This window comes from Anser brachyrhynchus, assembly GCF_964034855.1.
Source record: "Anser brachyrhynchus genome assembly, chromosome: 1".
NCBI lineage: Eukaryota > Metazoa > Chordata > Aves > Anseriformes > Anatidae > Anser > Anser brachyrhynchus.
Genome location: NC_137694.1, coordinates 66430082 through 66450219, shown reverse-complemented (window position 1 = coordinate 66450219; position 20138 = coordinate 66430082). Strand labels below are relative to the sequence as shown.

The 20138-nt window shown below is 44.5% G+C and overlaps 1 protein-coding gene across 2 annotated transcripts in view; it reads right to left on the bottom strand.

Moving 5' to 3' along the window:
• Positions 1–20138, bottom strand: part of CECR2 (CECR2 histone acetyl-lysine reader) — a 101078-nt gene that overhangs the window by 41092 nt on the left and 39848 nt on the right. For both annotated transcript variants that reach the window (XM_080579628.1, XM_080579629.1), the window contains exon 2: positions 12158–12252. In XM_080579628.1, the coding sequence (XP_080435754.1) occupies positions 12158–12252 (95 nt within the window). The remainder of the gene's footprint in view (positions 1–12157; positions 12253–20138) is intronic.

Sequence of the window (20138 nt, the reverse complement as noted above, 5' to 3'; positions counted from 1 at the left end):
AGGAGAAGCCACAAGGTCACCCCAGCTGTTCACCCTTCAGGGAGGTTCCAGGTCTGCATGTACAGACTTCTCCTCACAGCCATGACAGGGAAACTGAGCAACCAGGGAAATTTCCAGCTTGGCCTCTTTAGCACTACGCTCACCAACACATGGATTAGATGGAGATGTCCCTTACCTGCTGTGAGACAATGTGTGCTGCCTTCCATCTCATACAGACCCACCTTCCCCTCATGTGAGAACCATGAGGCAGTAGGTCCATCCCTCAAAAAAGAAGCCAGATCTAAGAACTGAACTCATCTCACAAGCCAATGCAGCAATAAGGCATGCTCCTCAGCTGTCTACAGTCCATGCTTTTCCCGTGATTCTGCCTTTATCTAGCAGCCACCCTATGCGCAACACAATGGCCGAGAGTGACTTGCTTGTTGTTTTGCTGAGGGGAGACAGAAAAGCAGCAGAGATACTGGAGCTGATATAATGCTGTCCCATATCAGCGAGCTCTGAAATGGCCCTTCCCTTCGGCTGGCAAATGCTGGGACAGGCAGGAGTGCTGAGATAAGTGTCTATTTGATCTTCTTTCCCCCATTCACCCTGGATTTCTCACTGCTTTATGTTCACAAACCGCCAAGGCAGCTAATCAGTGCTCTGTGACCCCTGTTAATTGGGCTGTGAGAGAGAAAGGCAGCACCGGCAGGAGAAATCACACATACCTGTTACTTTGAACTGTCCTGCCATTTTCCGTCTCCCTGCTTGCAGCGGCTCCAAGCACCCTCCTGTGAGCCAGGACTGCTCTATTTTCATTGCCAACCCCAGGAGCAGCAGGAGGGGCCACAAGCATTATGTGTAGTTGTCCTACCTCTAACATCTCAAGGTACAGGGAGGCAACAAAGAGGCATGCTCTATCTCCCCCCAGCTCCTCCTTCCAAGTGAGAAGGTGAAAGTGATTTTTGGTGAAGGAAACACAATCCAAAGGCACTGACAACTCTTATTCCACCTATGCCAAGCTGCTCCTTACCTGCATCCTTGTTGCTCACCCTCTCCACACCAAAAATATCAGGAAGAAATGACTAGATGCCCAGCACCCATTCCCCTGCCTCAAGAGAACAGCAGCCTATTTGGTCAAGTAAGCCACAGAAAGAAAGCAATTGGTTTGAAGATGTGAAACACTGAAGGACAGATTGGTTGGATTTGCCAATTCCAGTGGATTACACAGTATTTGGAGGATGAGGAAGACATGTATGGCTAACTAGATGCACACTGGCTGTGGGGGGACTGCATTTGAGTTTTAAAGTATAAGCAAGGGTTGCTTGCACGTTTTTGTTGTTTGGTTAGGGAAGGGAAGAAATACAAACATGAACAACAACAAAACCAGAGCAGCCAGGAACACCCCAAGCAACAACTAAAAGCATATGGTGGCAAAGGAAGAGAAAGTCCTGGAGGCAGAGGGGATGAGCAGGAAGATGTGTACACTGCCTAGACAGAGTAAGAGAATATTAATGAGAAAATAAAACATAATGACTATTTTTCACTGCCAGCTCAACCCTTCACTCAGACTCAGTGAGTCTCTGCACAGTCTTCCACAAAGGGAAAATTTGTGCTCTCAACTTATGCAGGATTTTGGCATAGAGCTATGGACAGAAAGTATTATTGACCGTAACTGAATACAAAGAGATAATTTGTGACAGTTTTTAAAATATTATTTTTCCTTAATTGTAACAACTGCATAAACATGGTCAAGTGTGATTATGCTATTTTCCACAGGTATTGCTGGGTTTGATTCAGGATGACTATGTTCAACCCAAAGGCATGTCTAAACTCACCTGCCCAGCTTTGCTAGCATACTAACCCTACATATATTCTGTACTTCGCAGTTGATTCAAGTTTACCTTTAAGATACTACCCTGAAACTATTAGTCAAAAGGTGCAATAACAAGTCAAGTCAGTTGCATTCAAGCATGATGATGTACAACCCATGAGAGGAGCAAAGAGAGGTTTAAACTCCAAAAAGGAAATCAACTCTGTAATCAGCCACTAATACGCATTTCCCTACCACCCAAAAATACAGATCTCATTTCCTTGAAACATGGCTGAAATTCTAAAATAATGTGCATCTGGAAAGTCCTAGGAACCTTCAGAAAACTCCTGGTAAGATGGTCTGTCAGATATCCTGCCTGTCTGAGAGGGAGGAAGACTTGAGTGCCTGCCAAGCAATGAAAGGTTTCTGCTTCTTTATCAGGGTTTGCACTAAGAGCAAAGATCATTCCCGGAAATGAGCACTGGATATTATAAAACAACAGCTGCCAAAAAAAATAAATCTAGTAATTGACAGAGGCAGGATACTAGTCGTTGAATAACATGGGATGCTCACTTTGATGGACAGTCCATCAGTCACAGGGAAGACGACAAGATGCACACCCCCAACAGCGTCTGATGCACTTTACCAGCCTTAAAGAATCAATCTGTTTAGCCAAGGGAGCCCAAGAAAGAGGCTATATCAGTTACTGAAGCTTTACCCAGAAAGGGAGGCAGAGCTGATACTAGAACAGGGGGGTTACCATCCCGCATTGTGTTCAAAGTGGAAAAGGACCAAGGAAAGAAGTTATCTCAGCCCAAGCGCCTATAGCAAGTTAATGACAGAATTGAAAATTTCTTTGTATTGTGCCTGAAGGAAGTTTGTTGTTCAGGTGGCATGTAATACTGAGGAATATCCCAAGGGAGATGTCTAAGTGTATGTCATCTCTTACTATGTGATGACATTGATCTTGGCTGGGAAAGGGCCCGGGAAAATGGCTTTCATTAAGCAATTAATTCCCTGGTATGCTAGCAAATAGGGTTGGAGAGATGAAGAGAACCAGAACCCAATGCTTCCCCACCTGAACAGATCCATCACTGCAGCTAGACTAGTAACATAATTTTTCCCTGACAGTGTGGTAGGATAAAGTAGCAAGAATCCCCTGAGACCCTGAAGTGCAGAGTTTTCTGCCAGGCTCAAAATCAGAATATGAGTAACAGAACGGCAGGAGGAAGAAGAGATGTCCAGAGGCACAGCATCAGCACCAGGATGCGTACTGAAGGCACTGGTGCATATACTGGTACTGACGGACAGGAAGGTAATGGTGCTGCGAAATCACAATGACCAATGCTGAGGTTAGTGACACTGGTGCACAAGGCAGAGGTACAGAGTAGGAGAGTGAGCTGAAGAGAGAATGCACTAATCCGTAGGGCACAGCTGGGCTCCTGGTGAAACATTAGATCACCAAAAGAAGATTAAGCAATACTGATGCCAAATTGGAGACTTTACAGGCGTATCAGCAGGCAGTAGGCTTGATGACACTGACAGACTTAATGGTATCAGTAAATTATGTCACTTTTGGATGCAACTGAAAAGCAAAAGAACCTAGGTTCTCCTCAGAGCGCGCACACACGAAGCAATAAATCTGAGACACAGCAATTCCCAGGGTCGGTCTTAGAGCTTAAGGAGCAATTCCTAGGCTTTGAAACAAAACTGTCTGACCTGGACATTTTTGAGCACAAAGTAACAAAGGAAGGTACCTTCCTTTTGCAGATACTAGGCCAGATTTTTTTTTGTTTGTTTTTAAAAGGGAGTCAGACAAAGGCAGAAAGGTCCCTAAGCAGAGTGAACTTCTGATCCTGAAAGGCCCTGAAGCAGCAGGTGAGAGAGAAACTCCTCCAGTCTCAGCATGGATGGATGCCTCCCAGCACCCCCCAGGAATTCGGAATGCTGCATTCTTCTCTGTGCAGCTTATCAGACACTGAGGATGGGAATCACTTATAGGCAAAAGTGATGCCACCACCAGGACAGTGTTTGATGCCTGGGGGCTTCTGCATTGCTTCTCTGTCAAGCACCTTGGGCTTTGAATAACAAAACAGTCCCTTGAGGGATCAAAAAGAAAAAAGGGAAAGAACGAACCAGCGTTAGAATCATTTATTAATCAACCCAAGAATTATTTATAGTTATTACATACAATAAAAAGGGAGAGAGAAGGATCTGGGTGCTCAAGAGGCAAACAACAAGTACCTTGGAGAAAGCTAGCTCTGTCCATCAGTGTTGGGGTGATGGATAATGCTGGGGTGGAATGGGAGGCCTGGTAAGATGCAGCCTGACAGCTACCACCTTGAAGGGTCCTGCTAAGGCAGGCTTTGACTCACATATCCTGGGTGTATAGCCAGAGCATACCAAGCTGACTTGGAAGAGATGCTCAGTCCTTAAGGGAAGGATCTCTGCTGCCACACAGACACAATTACATGTGAGAATTGCTGTTACAGTCTGCTCTTACTGCACTGCTTTCACGTGCATGCCTTGACTCTTAAGGCATCAAGTTATTTCCTCCTTTTTGTGTCTTACTGTGTTTGATCTTGACAACCAACCACACACTGCGTACGCCCAACAACAAGCCACTCCAACTCCAGAGGTTATGAAGATTAAGCCATAGTAGTTTCTATCTCAGGAGGGATGAACACAGCCTTCTGGATGGTCCAGGATAAAGGAACATACCTAAAACCTGACTTTCACCTGCTCACTTGATATGACAGCAAAGGCTTTGGTCCATTTGTGATTTCTCTTCTCCTACCAATTACCTTCACCTGCACCTAACCATGCTTCAGTTTGTGCTTGCTACTTTTTATCTGTATACTTCTTTCTTTCTACAACTGTTATTTGATGGTGACACTCTTTGCAAAGAAATGCAGATCAACTCCTTGGAGCTGGAGCTGATTAACTTAAGACCAACCCAAATACATCTCCTATATTCTGAAAGAGCAAATAAGAATAAGGCTCACTGTGCTCCACATTCAGACTGTAAGAGGATCATTACTTACTATTCATTCCTGGATCCTTAAAGAACAAATGAAGCCAGCTTAATGCTGCATTGTTTATTCTTAGTGCCCGTCAACAGAAAGCATGCTCCCAATTCATAGCCATAAGGAAACACAACAGTACTGCTGCACCATAAGCTCTTCTTATCGTTTAGGGGTTGTAGAGAGGACCTTAGGGTGTTACAGTGATGATGGAGCACTGGGGGGAAGAAGCTGGAGTTATTGTGATGATGACGATAGGGAAATAGGACACGTGTGTATTATGGCACAAGTCCATAGGAAACAAATCATTATTTGCCTTGCTGCTCATAGAAAAATATGCTTAATGTAGGAGAAAAGAGTCTCTTTTGGGGCAAAATTACCAAGCATGGGGTTGCCTTGTAGCAAACAAGCTTAACAAATTCATTTCCTAGAACCAGCCAAACAGATTAAGTATTTTGGGGGACAATGAGTAACAACAAGCTTTTACAGATAAACAAGTGGGTCCTCAAGAAAACCCGTTCAGGATTTGCTTCAGAATGGGTTTTTCCTCTTCTTTTCTCCAAAGTTTCAGCTACTACACTGCTTGAGCCAGAAGAGAACTGAGTAAGGATGGAAGATAAAATGAGAAAACTAAAAGCGTAGATGACTTGGAACAGAGACTTGATGTGACATCAAATCACTGTAGCAGCTTCACAGCTAGGCAACACCCACCCCAGCTGCTCATCAAGCTCACTGAGGTTAAAAGCCTCCAAGAAAATAATCTCAGAACTCCTCCAATATTCAACCTTGGGCTAAAGATTGGTTTCAGAACCTGGCTGAGGTACTGGGAGGTGGTCTGCAAAAACACCTGTGCACAAAGCAAGGGCAAAGGTTTCACATGGAGAAGACTTCCACATCTTGCCCCTCTTTTTCCATTATTCTTTTTGTCTTTTCCCTTCTGCCTAAGCAGCAGTTGTTTTCACATGCTCTCTCAATTTCCTTTTGTCATTGCTTTCTTCCTCTTGTCAAGGGTATTTAGTTTGCAGCATCAAGAACTTAAACATACAGCTGTCCATTTCATATTTCAAACAATGACAGCAGCATGATGACATCATTGCAGTCTCCAAGACTCTTCACTGACTGTTCTTTATTCATCCTTTTAAGTTTAGCCACATATTCCTTCCAGTCAATGTTCTGCATAACTCCCTCTCCCCAGCTATCCAATCTATTTGTCTCTCATCCATCCATCCACCCTGACAATAACAGAGAGCTTTCGCACACACAACACTGTCTTTTATTCCATTTTCATTCTTTATTCTCCCCCCCACCTATGGAATAGCACTTCCAGAACATGCCACCAACTTTTCTTCAAATTCTTCTTTAAAGATTCATTCTATCCATCTGAGGATCAAAGACATTTACTTAGCTTTATTTATACTTGAACTGTATAATTTTATTCCACTGTGCTACTCATTAATCTCTGAATGACCGTGTTATTTTACTGCTGTAATCTCATCTTTCCTTTCCCAACACCTGCCAGCTGCCTCATTTTCACTTTTTACCCTTTAAAAGGCTCACCTTGCATGGCTTGGCTATTATTATAATAAATATTAATATTAGATTCAAGATGAGCAATGTAGCCACTTCATCTCCCTTGCCCCCTCAAGATATCTCCTGCACTGATGATACTGGGTCGATTCGAGGGGCCATCCACCAATCTCCATGATGTATGCAAGGCAGCACTTGTTAAAAGTCAGACTGTAAATAATGCTGATCTTGTTGATATTCACTTAGCATTCATGAATATGATTCTGAGTTAGTGAGGTGGCTTGTGACTGGGCCACTGAAACAGTTATAATCAAGGTCACTGGCACAAGCACAAGTGTTGGATCTTAAAACTCTTCCCAAAAGGTATTGCCCCCCGGGTCTGCTGTGATGGAGCTCAGGCTGTCTGCCCCAGATGCTATGGCACTGACTAAAGTGTTGGATTCGGTCAGACTGTCACGGTACCTTAGCTCAGGTATTTCTGCAGCCTGCTTCACCCCAGTATCCATGAAACTGAAAATCTGTCACTGGTCTGCCAGCTATCCCAGTTAACCTGCAACGTTATTCCCTACAGCAGATCAATACACGGCAGTTCTTGAAAAGATGCAACTCAGAGTCATCTGCAGAAAGACAACTTCAAGATGTTAACCATTCTATTGAGGGCACTTTTACCAAAACAAAAGACCTGGGGTAATCCTCAAAATACCCTTGAAAGACACAGTGCACACAGAATAAAGAACAAGGATGGGCAAAAGTGACGAAGTAGAAGCAAGAAGCGAAATAGTCAGAGCTTTAAACACAGTCCTCAAAAACAGGCATTCTGCCTGGACAGGTTGGCAGATTTCAGATTATCCCTTCTCTCTTTCTAATGATCACTCAAATGAGTGATTAGTGAACAAGCATTAGAAAGTAAGCAGAATAGAGGCAGTATTCTGGATTGGCAATTCAACAGATAGGGAATACAGTTCTTCAGAGGTCACACTGGGAATATTTCTCAACACCAGAACTAAGGATAGGAGAGAAATAATTAAGTCAAATGGGGGCGGGGAAGGAGTTAAGGAATGTCCTCTTGGTATTTACATTAGAGCAAAACAAGCACAAACTACAGGCCAAAGACTGCAAGGTTAGTTTACGGATCCAGAAAGAGCCTAAGGTAGGCACAAAAGAGATGGTCCACTTGGGAAGAAAAAATCCCAGGGAAGAAATGGCAAGAAAAAAAATAATTGAGGTTCCCAAGTAAGCAAATGCCTTCTGTGATGCCATGAAAGTCAATTAGACAGTTTTCAGCTACAGCGATGGGCCAATCTCCTGAGATAAAAGAATCAAAGTCTCATGGGGCATATGCAAGAGAAGAGAGATTGTTTTGTTCCTTACTTTCTGGCACCTTTGTCCATGTTGAAAAAATAAGAAGTAAAACATGTTATAACAAAAAGTAATTAAAATGTTTTTTCAAGAGACAATAGCAGCATACAAAACATTTCCCAATGAGAAGTATGATAAAGTCACTGAAACTTTTTATGCCATCACACTAAAAAATAGCAAAAATACAATAACAGAGCGGTGAAGAATGAGTTTCACCCAAAGACATGCTGAACAGCAGGAGCTTTTCTGGATTATTTTAGCTGAGTGTACACATCCATGTCACACCATCACTTCTTACTTAAAAACAGCTGCAGAAGGCTCCTGCTGTGGCCTTTGCCGTTAGCTGAAGCTCTGATCTTCCTGTCTTGATACAAGTCATCAAGTCGCATTTCCTGCTGGAATTAAAGTGGCAGCCCCTAGGGACTATGCAGCTGCCCAATTTATATCAGAGAGATTCTGAAGCAAGCATGAGTGTTTTTTCAAACTGCTTAAAAAATTTGTGTATAAACCCAAAATTCTATAGAGACTTCTCTCCCTTGTCACTCTCCACTTTCCAGGCAGCTGCATTTTGAAACAATTAAAAGAAAACAGACGCTTCAAAGTCTGTGCTTAAGAGCTAGAGGTTGGAAAAATGTACAGGTAAACTCACTGACATCAAACCAAATTGTGCCTATAGCATAAAACTGAGCAGAGGGATTGTAGAAATGCTTCAAGGGTATTAGTTATTACATGGTTAGTAGTTAAATGCTATGGATGGTATATGAATCCTATGAAGGACATTTAAAAAATAACAAAAGCTGAAGATCACGGCACAAAATTATTTGGATCGGAATGAAGAGAAGAGAGCAAAAGGGAAACTGTTCTGGCCAAGTCCTCTGACCACCCGGTGCCAGACAAGAACAGCCACTGGGTCATCGCTAAAAGATGCGGGAAACCAGAAACGCAGACTACCATCTTTTTGGTTCTGTACTTCTATAGTGCTTAACACACCAAGAATCAGGTCAACAAAGGGTGCTCCTAGCTGCTATCGTTATGATAAGTAACAATTTGGAGGACAACATGTGGCATCTCATTAAGGAATCTCAGTAGTTAAAAGCAGATATCCATAACTCAAATAAAGCTCTAAGCAGACAGTCAAGACTCCTTAACCATCAAGCAAGGTAAAGAAGTGTCTCTTGTATGTAATTCCTTTTTAAAAAGTCTGTCAAAGAATATCAAAACCAAGGCAAAGCTGCAGACTACACTGCTCTACTTCAAAACCAAGAATCACAGAACCCTATAGAATTATTAATATTTTTTTCCAAGTAATAAGCAAATCAAATTAAAGTATGTTAAATTGTGTATTAGAAGGGCTCTCACAGCTAGGTTCTACTTCCAAAATTACTTGAGAGCACATTATAATTAGCAAAGGTATGTGACAGTTTTATACCCCTTTATGATGCATGATTAAAGCCAGGCAACCCAGCTCAGCCGTAAGTTCTGCATGCCGTCAAAACAGATGTGACAAGAACTGCAATCTACCCTCAGACAGACTGTGAGAAAGCATAGACAGATAACATTTTGGTCATCAAAGAGGTAAGACACTACACAAAACTAATTAAAACTCAAAAACCCTCTGAGAAGTAGCTAAACTGTATTTTATATGGAAGTTATATTAAGCATCTTGTGCTTGAGCCTCAGTGCCCCAGCCCAAAACCAAGAATGAGAACAAGCTCCTAGTTTCCCCTCCTAGGTGCAACAAGGAACAAAGTTTACAGCCTAGAGGTTAACAGCTCACAGCCTCAGCGTAAGGATACAGAGCACAAATGACTGTAGAAATTGCTCTTGTAATGCCACTGTGATGTTCTGTGAGATTGCTGATTTTTCCCACGCAAGACAAATACCTACCGTTTGCAACAGAAAAATACATTGAGTCCTGGCCCATCTAAAAAAAGCCAGATTTAAACTCATCTTCCACACAAATTCTGCCTCTTACATTTGCACATCCTTGTCCACTGAGCACTCACTCGAAGCTCAGTTAGAGGCGCAACTGCTTACCATTAAAGGAGGACAAATTTGAGAGTAGGAAAGCTGTACACGAGCCAAGGCTCTTGAGCTCAGCATAGAGGGAACAAAGGTATTAGAAATAAATGTGTAAGGAACAGTGAGAATTTTAGGCTTTAAAAATGCACATTTATTTTGGATAAATACTCCATAGCTGGTTGTGTAAGCATGAAATAAACAGCTGGATAAGTATGTTTCTGAGAAGCATAACCACACCATCATTTTCACTTTCATTTATCTACAGATTTCTGACTAACAATTAGTCTAAGCTTAGACTAACTAGACTAGGATTAAGATTCAGACCAAATCTTAATACTACTTCTTTCATAACATCCCTCTGCATACGATACCTTTCCTTCTGTTTCCAGGTACCCCCCCTATTGCTTCCATCTCAGGGCTTCCAAACCCACCTCCCCAGAGTCCCAGTAGCTCCAGACAGTTTTCTTAATACATTCCTTCAGCCATTCCTACCACACTGCTCCTGCTGTGCTCTGTTCCCATCTCCTCTGGGGAAAATACTCTTCTCATTATTCCCCCAACCATGGGTTTGTCCCCTTCTGCAGGAGGTGCTGTTGAAAGGCTTTTGCTGGTTTCGCCTTCAGGGACCCTCATGCTTTCCCTAGCACAACTTTTTGGGTAAGGCATAAGTTCTCTGTAACTCTGCACTGCTCCATCCCCTATACAGCACCTCTCATACTTGACAGACATGGAGCACCAGCTCCGCGGGTACCTAGCTATGCTGCACACACACTGCCTAGGCTGCACAGAAACACGCTTGGGTTACCATCTCTTCCTTCTGCAATGACATTATCTCCTTGCATCTTTTGCACCTCATTGTTAACCAAGGCTGTATTTACACACACACTAACTGGGACCTACACACAATATTGAATAACTACACACTGCTGAGCTGCTGGGTGAGTCATGTTACTCTGCATGAGCGCATACGCATGTGTACATGTGCAAACTTCCCCAAAAGACAAACAACTTGCTAATGCCTAACAACTCACTCATGATTCATGCCTGATTTTTCTTAATTAAAACAGCTGAGAAAGGGGAGGCAATTAAACAGTGCAACTGCTAAATGGACAGTCCTAAATCTCAAGAGTTAAGGAGAACCTGATAATGCCGAACTTATCAAATTCAAATACAAATCTTCCTCTGCTTCTACAAGGGTGAGCTGGCTGGTTAAGGTTGGGAAAACACTTAAACCACTACCTTTCTGGTGTTTCCAGTGTGAAGAAACAAACTCGGCATGTTTATAAGCAGGTTTGTATTGCTCTGTAGCTATCTCAATGAAGAAGGCATATACATGATTGTATATATCATGATACATCACTTTACAATCAAGCTTCTCATCACATCAATTTCATTCACAGACACTAAATGCAGTGCAGCTGCCTGGTTCAGGCCCTGATATACACTCAGGATGACTGTCAACACATCAATGCAAGAGAAACTACTTAATTGGCAGATATATATCTTTTTTGGTTCAATATCATCAGTTAATTCCAAATTGCATTTTCAGTGCAAGCACCTATGGTTACATCTACGTACCAGCCTAAGCCCTGCACAACAGAGGAATGTTACACAGCAGAATTGCTTAACACCTCTTCTAAGCAACAGCAACTGTTGCCAAGCTGTCTTCATCTCCCCAGTTATGCTTTGCTATTAACATGATTCACAGAAGAACAAATAAAAAGCACTGCAACAGGCCTTTATCATCACTGGAAGCACATTGCACTGTGTGAGCAGTGACCCTCTAAAGAATGATGTTCTACAAATGTCTCATTTTGGAAACTACTTAGGTGGACACTAACAAAGTGTCTCTGAATGTTGAAACATCAAGAGAACATGTCAAAGCACTTTCCAACATCCTGCAACTGAACTGTTTTCAATGCTTCTCTTATTTCCAAGAAAAAAACTACAGTTGTCTCTCTGTAAAGCAGAGACAACTTCCACGCAAGTGGAAGCACTGCTGCACGAGGTGGCTGCACAGCAGCAAGTGTTATTCTACACAACATATATAAATTGTTGAAGACACATGATAATTTAAACTCTTACTGTGGCATCACTAAATTGACCAAATAGAGTTCAGAGCATAAGAGCAGTTGTGAATGTTCTCCGTATGCTTTAGTGCTACATCAGAGCATCAAATAGATTTGCATGAGATATGAAATTTTTTTTTTTCTCAAAGAAGAAGTTTGCTTAACAACGCGTCTGTAAAATCGAAAAACTGCAACTCAGCCTAGGAAGAGCTGGAATTCCCTTCCACTTAGTAAAGAATCTGGCCTGATTGCTGGTGACTGCCGATCACTGCTATGTCATCACTCCAAAGCTGTGAAACATCCCCACGACTGTGTTAATTAGCTCCCCTTGCAAAGCGCTTAAGCCACAGAGCGAGGTTACTCACGTGATGTCCCTGCGCTGATAGCAACCTTGAAGAAGGCAGGCGATCAGGTCGCTGATAAACTCCACATCATCCCTGTGAAGAGCAGCTTCCAGTTCCTAATGAGCAGAAAGGAGAGAAAAAAAATGCCACCCATCAAACTAATTCCTTAGAATATGCTCTTAGTTTATTAGGACCAAAAAGAGCCAAGCGGCCTAAAGTACACGCACAGCAGCAGGGCGTATGCTGGGTAAGCCGACCTTCCCCATCATTAAAAATACTGCTATTACCTCCTCGCCACAAGAGTTTATGGGGAGACCTTGAAAAGCTTTTACTGAATAACACACTCCAGCTTTTGTCCGTAAACAGAAAAATATGGTTCAGTGAGGTTAAGATACTATAACCTAATAAGAAACCCATGATTTCTGCTGTGTTCAGCTGACAGGCAGGAACCAACAGTTTCATTCTCCTTTGTTTTCCACTTACTACAACTAGTGAGTTCATTTAAAAGATTTGCTCAGAAAGCGCAACCCAAAAAGCCACTACACAGAGAAGCACAAATTTAGATGGGTATGCAGAAATGGGTGAAAGCTAGCAAGCAAATGCCTCAAAGAAATAATCAAAATTGCCTGCTTTTAACTTATTTCTCTTCATTTTTTTTTTCAATAAGGGAGAAAGAAAGGGTGGAGGGATGTCAGACCTCATGACCTGGCCCCAAAGCCTCAACCCTTCACAGAGCAAGAGTATTACAGCTTATTTCAGCATAACAGAGTTTGTATAAAGGTGTGATGCAGAAACTCATCAATAAAAAGGATAAATTTCTGAAATGTAGTTGTTCAAAGTTGTGCAAAGTTTGTGTTTTTCAGTTAGCAATTTCAAGCTTTTCATTTTTCATAATGCTCATAGATTAGCTACAGTTTCATTCATATTCAAGAAGAAGCACTCACGGTAGGAAAATCCACTGCCTGTAAGTGTGATCATCAGCAGTTACCTTCATAATAAGATTTAATATGGATAAATAACATAGCCATAAGAAGCTATTCTTTTTGGGTTTCAGAGTAAATAATGGATTGAATACAAATTCCTACTTGAATGTTACTCCACAGACTGTTACACAAACGGCTAAGCTAATGGCTACAGAATAAAGGTTAATGGCCAGAGAATAAAGGATAAACGTTTTGGCACTTACCCAATAAAGAAGGGAAAGTGCTTTTTTATTAGACCGCAGTAACTGCAGTAATAAAATTATTGATAATAGATTGCAGATTAAATGCTGCTTGTAGTTTTTTTTATTGGAAACATATTAATGGCATATTTTCATTATCAACAACACTCTTATTTACCTCTCGCATAGTACCCAGAGCAATTCGTAACCAGAAGCCTGGCACCTGCCCTGTGAAGAATGTATTAAACATATCTATTATAAGGGAAAACTTAAGGCAGAGAAAGGACAAGGGGCAACCCAAGCCTGACACAGCATCTCTGCCACAGAGGTAGGAAAAGTCCCCAAAATCTCAGTTCTGGCCTTGAGATGACTACCCCGCCTAATGAGAAGTTAACGCAAAAACTATAGTTACTGCTTGCCATCACTTAGGTAGAGTGATGTTATTGCTATACAAACAGCAATCATGCTATGTAAATAATAATTACCAAGTGAATTCACTTGGTAAGCAGATAGTATTTTGGAGGCATTGACTTCTTTTGTTTGTAAAGGACTTCGGTGGTCATCTGCACTCTAACAAAATATACCCGACAGAGGGGGAAAAAAGGTATATGATGTGCTAAAGCATCCCTGGTTATGTTCAAATAAGTTATCACAATGAACTTGTGCAAAATGACATACAAGGAAACACAATAAAGGGGAAAACAGTAAGCCTCCAGTTCAGGATATCCCTCCCCCTTTCCCTCACCCACAGTACATTTGTGCACTAAAGCCGTCAGTCACCAGCCTGCCTTTGCCAGGATGTGACAGCCTTTTGTACGAAGGGATATTTAAATTGCTTCCCGTGAGCCCTTTCAGCCTGCTGTTTGACTAGCACTCATTAAACAGCAGCCACAATCCCCTCAGATAGCCCTGTATCACCAATGATTGTTTTCCAGGCCCGGGGGTGACCTTTACATTTTGGGAGCCTGCAGGTCGCTCGGGGAGATAGGGGACATGCCTCAGGCGCTGGGCAAGGATGGACACACAGGGTGGAGCGGCCTCAGCTGCCTCCCCTCGGCCACCTCTGGGTCATTATTTGGCTGCGGTGGTTAATTGTCTTAGAAAATGGTGCTGACACAACGTCCTGTGAAGCTTTCGTCTACTTCTCTTGGGTTGCTACTTATGATAGGACAGGAGCAGAGAGGTGCTTCCGTTTCCCAGCGATGGGTCCATTGGTTCCATTCAAATCAGAGCCAGTGCCACCATTTTCTATCCGCACGCATTTCTCTGGCTTTCTACCCCAAAAAGGTCTAAATGCTGAACTTTTCCCACATGCCCAGGGTGCTGTGGGAATGCTGGAGAGCATGACACGATGCAGACCTCAGCATCTCAGGACCATGAACAAAGAGTTGGGATCCTCTTGGGTTCGCAGCCCAGATTGTGGAGGAGGAGGGATAAACCTTGTTTTTCCAGTCCTCCCTCCAACAGCAGCCAGCAGAGTGGCATGGAGCAGAGGTGGGCAAAGGACTCCCAGGAGAAAAAGGCCACCAAGCCCCAGGTCCTGAGGGCAAGGCCTGCCCCTGGGCGCCAGTCCCTGCACTCTGGCCAGGCCCGGGCGAGCGCCTGGGCTTCCTCCCCGCCACCATCCCTCCCCCCGGCGCCTGCAACCCTTTTGTTTTTCCCCTTTCTCTTTGAGCACTGAGCTGTGAGCGCAGAAATCTGAACCTTGCCAAAACGCTTTGGGGACAGAACAGAAAGGAAACAGAAGAGGCAGCAAATCAGCGGAGGAAGGGGGGGACACATCTCCTCCTCCTCCTCCCATAGCTGGAGAGAGCAACAGACAGGAGAAAAGCAGGATTCTCCCCCTCTCCAGCTGGCGTCACACCTCATTAGGGAAAAGCCTGTTTAACGTCTTTCCCTCCCCCAGCCCCGACTAAATCCCCTCTGAGTCATGCAATGGCTGTTGGGAAAAGGCGGCCGCAGGAGCAAGGGTGACCCCCTCGCCCGGGAGGAGCGCTGGCCCACAGCAGGGTGAGCCGGGCCGGGCAAGAGGCCACGAACCCGTCCCTCTGCTCCCTGGGAAAGGAGCCGGCAGGGTGGGCTCCAGCTCCCGGCACGCTGGGGAGGGATGGCCTCACCGAGCTCCCGGCCCTGGTTTCAGAAAACAGGCTCCAAAATCACAGGGAGGTCCAGCACGTGTCGCGGCACAGCTGGGCATGGAGGTGCAGGGCCACGGGTTTCAGCTCTGTGCTGGAGCTGAATCATCCATGGCTGGATCTGATGGACATAAACAGTTTAAGCATGGCTAAGCCTCGTCCAAGTTAGCCACCAGTTTAAAAGCCCAATCCCCTCAGCTCTATTCCTATACGGCTGCCATTATCAGCTTTCCACGGCAATGCTCCCAAGTGACTCAACAAGCTTTTGCTGAGGGGTTTAGCAGATCGCCGAAAGCCACCCGTGTGGGCCGTGCTGAGACAGCCCCAGCTCACGTGCTGAAATTTCTGCATTGCTGCTAAATGAAGCCAGGACATCCTTTTCCCCTCACAGATAATTAACGAGGGCAGGTACCCAGGCAAGAGTCTGGCAAATTCATGGCTTTCAGAAAGTGTGAAAAGAAGAAGGGTACAGTAACCTAGATGGTGCAAGGAGATGAGAAGTCAGCTGCAGGTCTGAAGCACTTCCAACAAGCGCCACGTGTCCCTACTGTCCCTGAAGAAGCAGCAGCTCAAGATGCAGGGGCTCCGGGAGGGACTGACTGTCCATCCTCAAGGCATCCCAAAGAGAAGAGCATGATGCCCTCCTTTTGGTGCGAAGGGCACCCAACTGATCCGCCTGAAATGGCGGCAAGAGGTCAACGCAACAACAACTAGGATGCAGTCCCAAGGCTGAGGTGACAGGCTTCAGCTACACCACAGGCTGCTTGCTGCGTCAGCCCCATAGCAAGCCTGTTGGTCTATCCGTGGTGCTTGGTCCCCGCAATGTACTCAGCCTACCTAACCCCCCCCCCCTGCAGCCAGATCCTTTTCTGCAGCCCAGTACCATGCACTCCTTGGATGTGATTGCTGCCGTTGTATGGAAATAGTGCTCAAAATACGGACCCTATTGAGGCTCCCAGCCTGAGGTGACAAACAGAGAGGGTGTTGCACTCTGTCCCAGGAGTGCACACAGCGGTGGGTTTAGATGGCTGCAGTAAAGCAGCTACGGTTTCTGGTCTTGATGGAGTCTCCCAGCCACATTATCTTAATTTCAGCAGCTGGTTGGAGGCACCATCCGTTATTCAAGTATTTGAGAGATTATACTCCCAGCCTCACCAGTCCTGGGGACAAAGACGCTGCAGAAACCTGCAAGGCTCCTTTTATGTGCGATGTCCTGGGGCTATACGGCTTCCTGAGCAAAAAGTGCCTCTGGCTCCTCCAGTCTGTATTTGTACCTTGGGGAGAGGGTTGGCAGCTCTCCTCAAGGAAACATCTTCTACTTGTCCCCAGGGGACCACAAGCCAAGCTGGTCTTCTATGGTAACTTCAGGGGTGCAAGGTGAGGGGATTCAACGATACTTGGCACTGCAAGCAGCCTCTTATCTGAGACATCATAGTGAAAAGCACACACCTGATTGAGAAGAGCTGCCCTGCTAGAAAGGGACTATCATTTAGGGAGGGGAAGACAGGCGCAGCAAAGGTCTTTCGTTTTCCTCTTTCTTAGGTCAGTCCTTAATGTCTGCCAGTGCCTTCAGAGGCCTCTCTACATCCCTCCCTCGCCTTTCTGTAAGCAGGCTTTGAAGGCTATTTCAAGGCCCTTGTAAATAGGAGCATAATGTTACGCCAGGGCCAAGCAGAGGTGTGAGATGACAGCTTTATACTAGGGAGATGGTTATAAACAGAAAGCCACGGAGAATTTCTCGTATTGTCTCCACATTACGGCTCCCTGCAAAGACCAAATCCCAGGGTGCTGGCAGGGCAGTAGGTAGCCATAATCTTCCTTCCCCTAACAGCTCCCTTTGGCTAAGGACAGGGCTGCACAAACACTGAATTCCCTTCACTTCAGCCCAAGGAGGTTTCAAAATACAACCCCTTTCCAATTCTGATGAGCATATTTGGTTAGGCTACAGCTGTCTAGGTTTGGTTTTCAGACATACCCTTGTTTTGTCCTTTAGCCTTTCTATCAGGATGCTTAAAAATCTGGGATGAGCACTAGAGTGCTGGTGACCCGAGACCACTGAGCTATCATCTATCCCGCAGCCCCAGAATGGTGGTGTCATCTTGTACTCTGTGTCAACCTGCTTGCCTCTGATCCCCCTTGGGGACTGGGACCCTCCCCTGTTTGCACAGCACACTGCAGCTTGCTCTGCAACTGGGATTTTTCACTGCTGTGCAATACAAACAAATACGAACAGCTCACGCTGGGTGGCTAAACTGTACTGAAAAGAGATTTCAGAATGATCAGTCCTGTCTCCCTCACAACCCAGCAGCCTACTGTTAATAATAACACTTTCCTCTCCTCCTAGCTCACCTTGCCTGCAGGGTAACTGATTTGGGACAAGAACTACATTCGTTATGAGTTTTATGCACTGTAAGCACTTATATGATGTAAAACTGCTGCTCATTCAGTTTCTTCCCCCTACGAAGTACCGTTTCAGATGGACAGGGTACATCTGAAGGTCTGAAGTAACAAGTGATTAGTTTCTGCTTAATAGTTACACATTAGTACTTTATGCCTCCAGAGTAGCTTTCATCCTAGAGCATCAAAGCATTTCAAAAACATTTAATAAAGCTTTACAGCACCTGTGAAGGAAAGGGAGGCACACACCCACATACAGAGCAATTTTACAGATGGAGAAACTAACACAAAGCCCAGTGTCCTTAGCAGGGACACATTTCATTCAGCAGCAAAGCTAAAAGAGAACCCATAAGGTCTGACACTTGATGCCACTGCCATTTTTCTTTTTGATCAGTTGTATTAGCAGCCAACACATTTGGAGATTGTGCTATTTTCCTCCACAGGATCATTTCTCCTTTTCAAAATAATCCCCTCTTCCCTCAGAGCAGATAATCTACATCATTTACCATAAGCCAGTTATGCTGGCTGAGGGGCAAGCATCACACAGGGCACCAAACTGGCTTTAGCATTGTGGAGAGACAAATTTCAGCCTCAGTAGAACAAATGGTCACCAGCCTGTGGTTTGCAGACCCCACAGAAGACTTCCAAGAGGCCCATGAAGGGCAATTAAGAAAAGCAAGCTCAACACCAGCATGCTTAAATTTCTAACCAGAGATCTGTGCCTTTATGGGAACAGTACTGGGGTCATGCCCTCAAACAAAACACAACAGGAACAACCACCAAGAAAACCCCACACAACACAAAACGCTCTCACATCGTAGCTGACCACTACTGCCCAAGCCACAAGTTCAGCTCCTCTAGCTGAAAATAACCTCCAAACACAACAGCATGAGAGGAAACCAAGTCCACTCAAATTGCATCCTGTTTGCCTCTCTGTAAGAAAGGTACCATTTATTAGTGCCTAAAGACTCTCTCCTGGTAGCTGCACAGGTATGGAATAACATGCATTCAGATTGCTAACTTACTTGTAGACTTTACCATTTTAGGCTTAGAATTCCCCCCAAATAGGATGTTTTAGACACCCCTGACCCCCTCTCTCCATAAATGCTGGATTTAGTGTCCCCATTTACTAAGTACTTCCAGTGGCTGAAGACTAAAAATTTTAGTAACTGACATTGCGCCTTGGCTGAGTGAAATCAGGTAGGCAGGAACAACGCCAGCACAGCTACCTGCTCTTGACATTGTTTCTGGAAACAACAACGCCAGGCTGGCTATGGCACCTCCCCGGACGATTCTGCCGCACGATAAATAAAGAACAGCTGATCCTGCGATGTCACCGTCTCCTAGGGTAAGAGGCTTCCTGGGCACCTAGTGGGAGTTCTGCTAAGCTTTTAAGCCCATTGGCAACGTGGTGAACAGTCTGTAGCTCCAAAGCCAAGAGGCTCGAAGTAATAATCCGATTTCAAAGCTCCTCCTCTTCTCCAGCCAAAGGCAACAAGGGAGGATGAGATCAGACTGTAGATGCTCTTCATTTTAGGTCTGGCCATTGCGCTCATCTGCTCAGCATGAGCACAGGGAAGAGAAAGGATGAACGCCAAAATCTGGAATGGATTGCTTGGTGAAAGTTTCTGCAAAGATGTCAAGACTGACTGGGAAAATAACTTTTTAAAGGGAATTTTTGCCACTTTCAATACCTCTAGACTGAGGCATTTAAGGCCAACCTCCACTTTTCTAGTGCACAACTTTCCAAAACTCCCAGGCAATTTGCTCTTTGCCAGCACGCGCTGCTAATGCATGGCATTCAAGCTATGCAGCTGTTTTGCACTCGCGCCATCAAAGTTTTCCTGTAACAGTGAAGAGTGATGCTCCGGCACTCACATGGCTCCCCCCACCCGCCAGGATGCTATTAGCTGCTGCTAGATAAGCACATCATGAAAAAAACCACCTATTTTCTTGTGTGCTGAAACAAGCAAAAAGCACAGATCATCCTCTAAGAATTCAGGTGATTCCCTCCCAACCCTTTCACCCCTCTACTGAAAATGACAGCCTGGCTTTTGAATGGGGAAAAGGTTCCTGCTCACCCTTGCCTGAAAAAGCGGGATGAAACAGTGAAATGCATTAAGATAAAAAAAGGCTGTAAAGCCTTGCTTTTCTCTTTAATCTGATCTCCCCGGCCAGCCATTCTTCTGACTCCCCTTCAGCTGCTGCGCTGAGTGCAGTCCACAGAGTACCCATCGCAAACAAACCCTGGCTTGTGGCTCAGCGGGGAGATTGGCCTTAAAGTGCTATCGGCACGAAAAATTCTTCC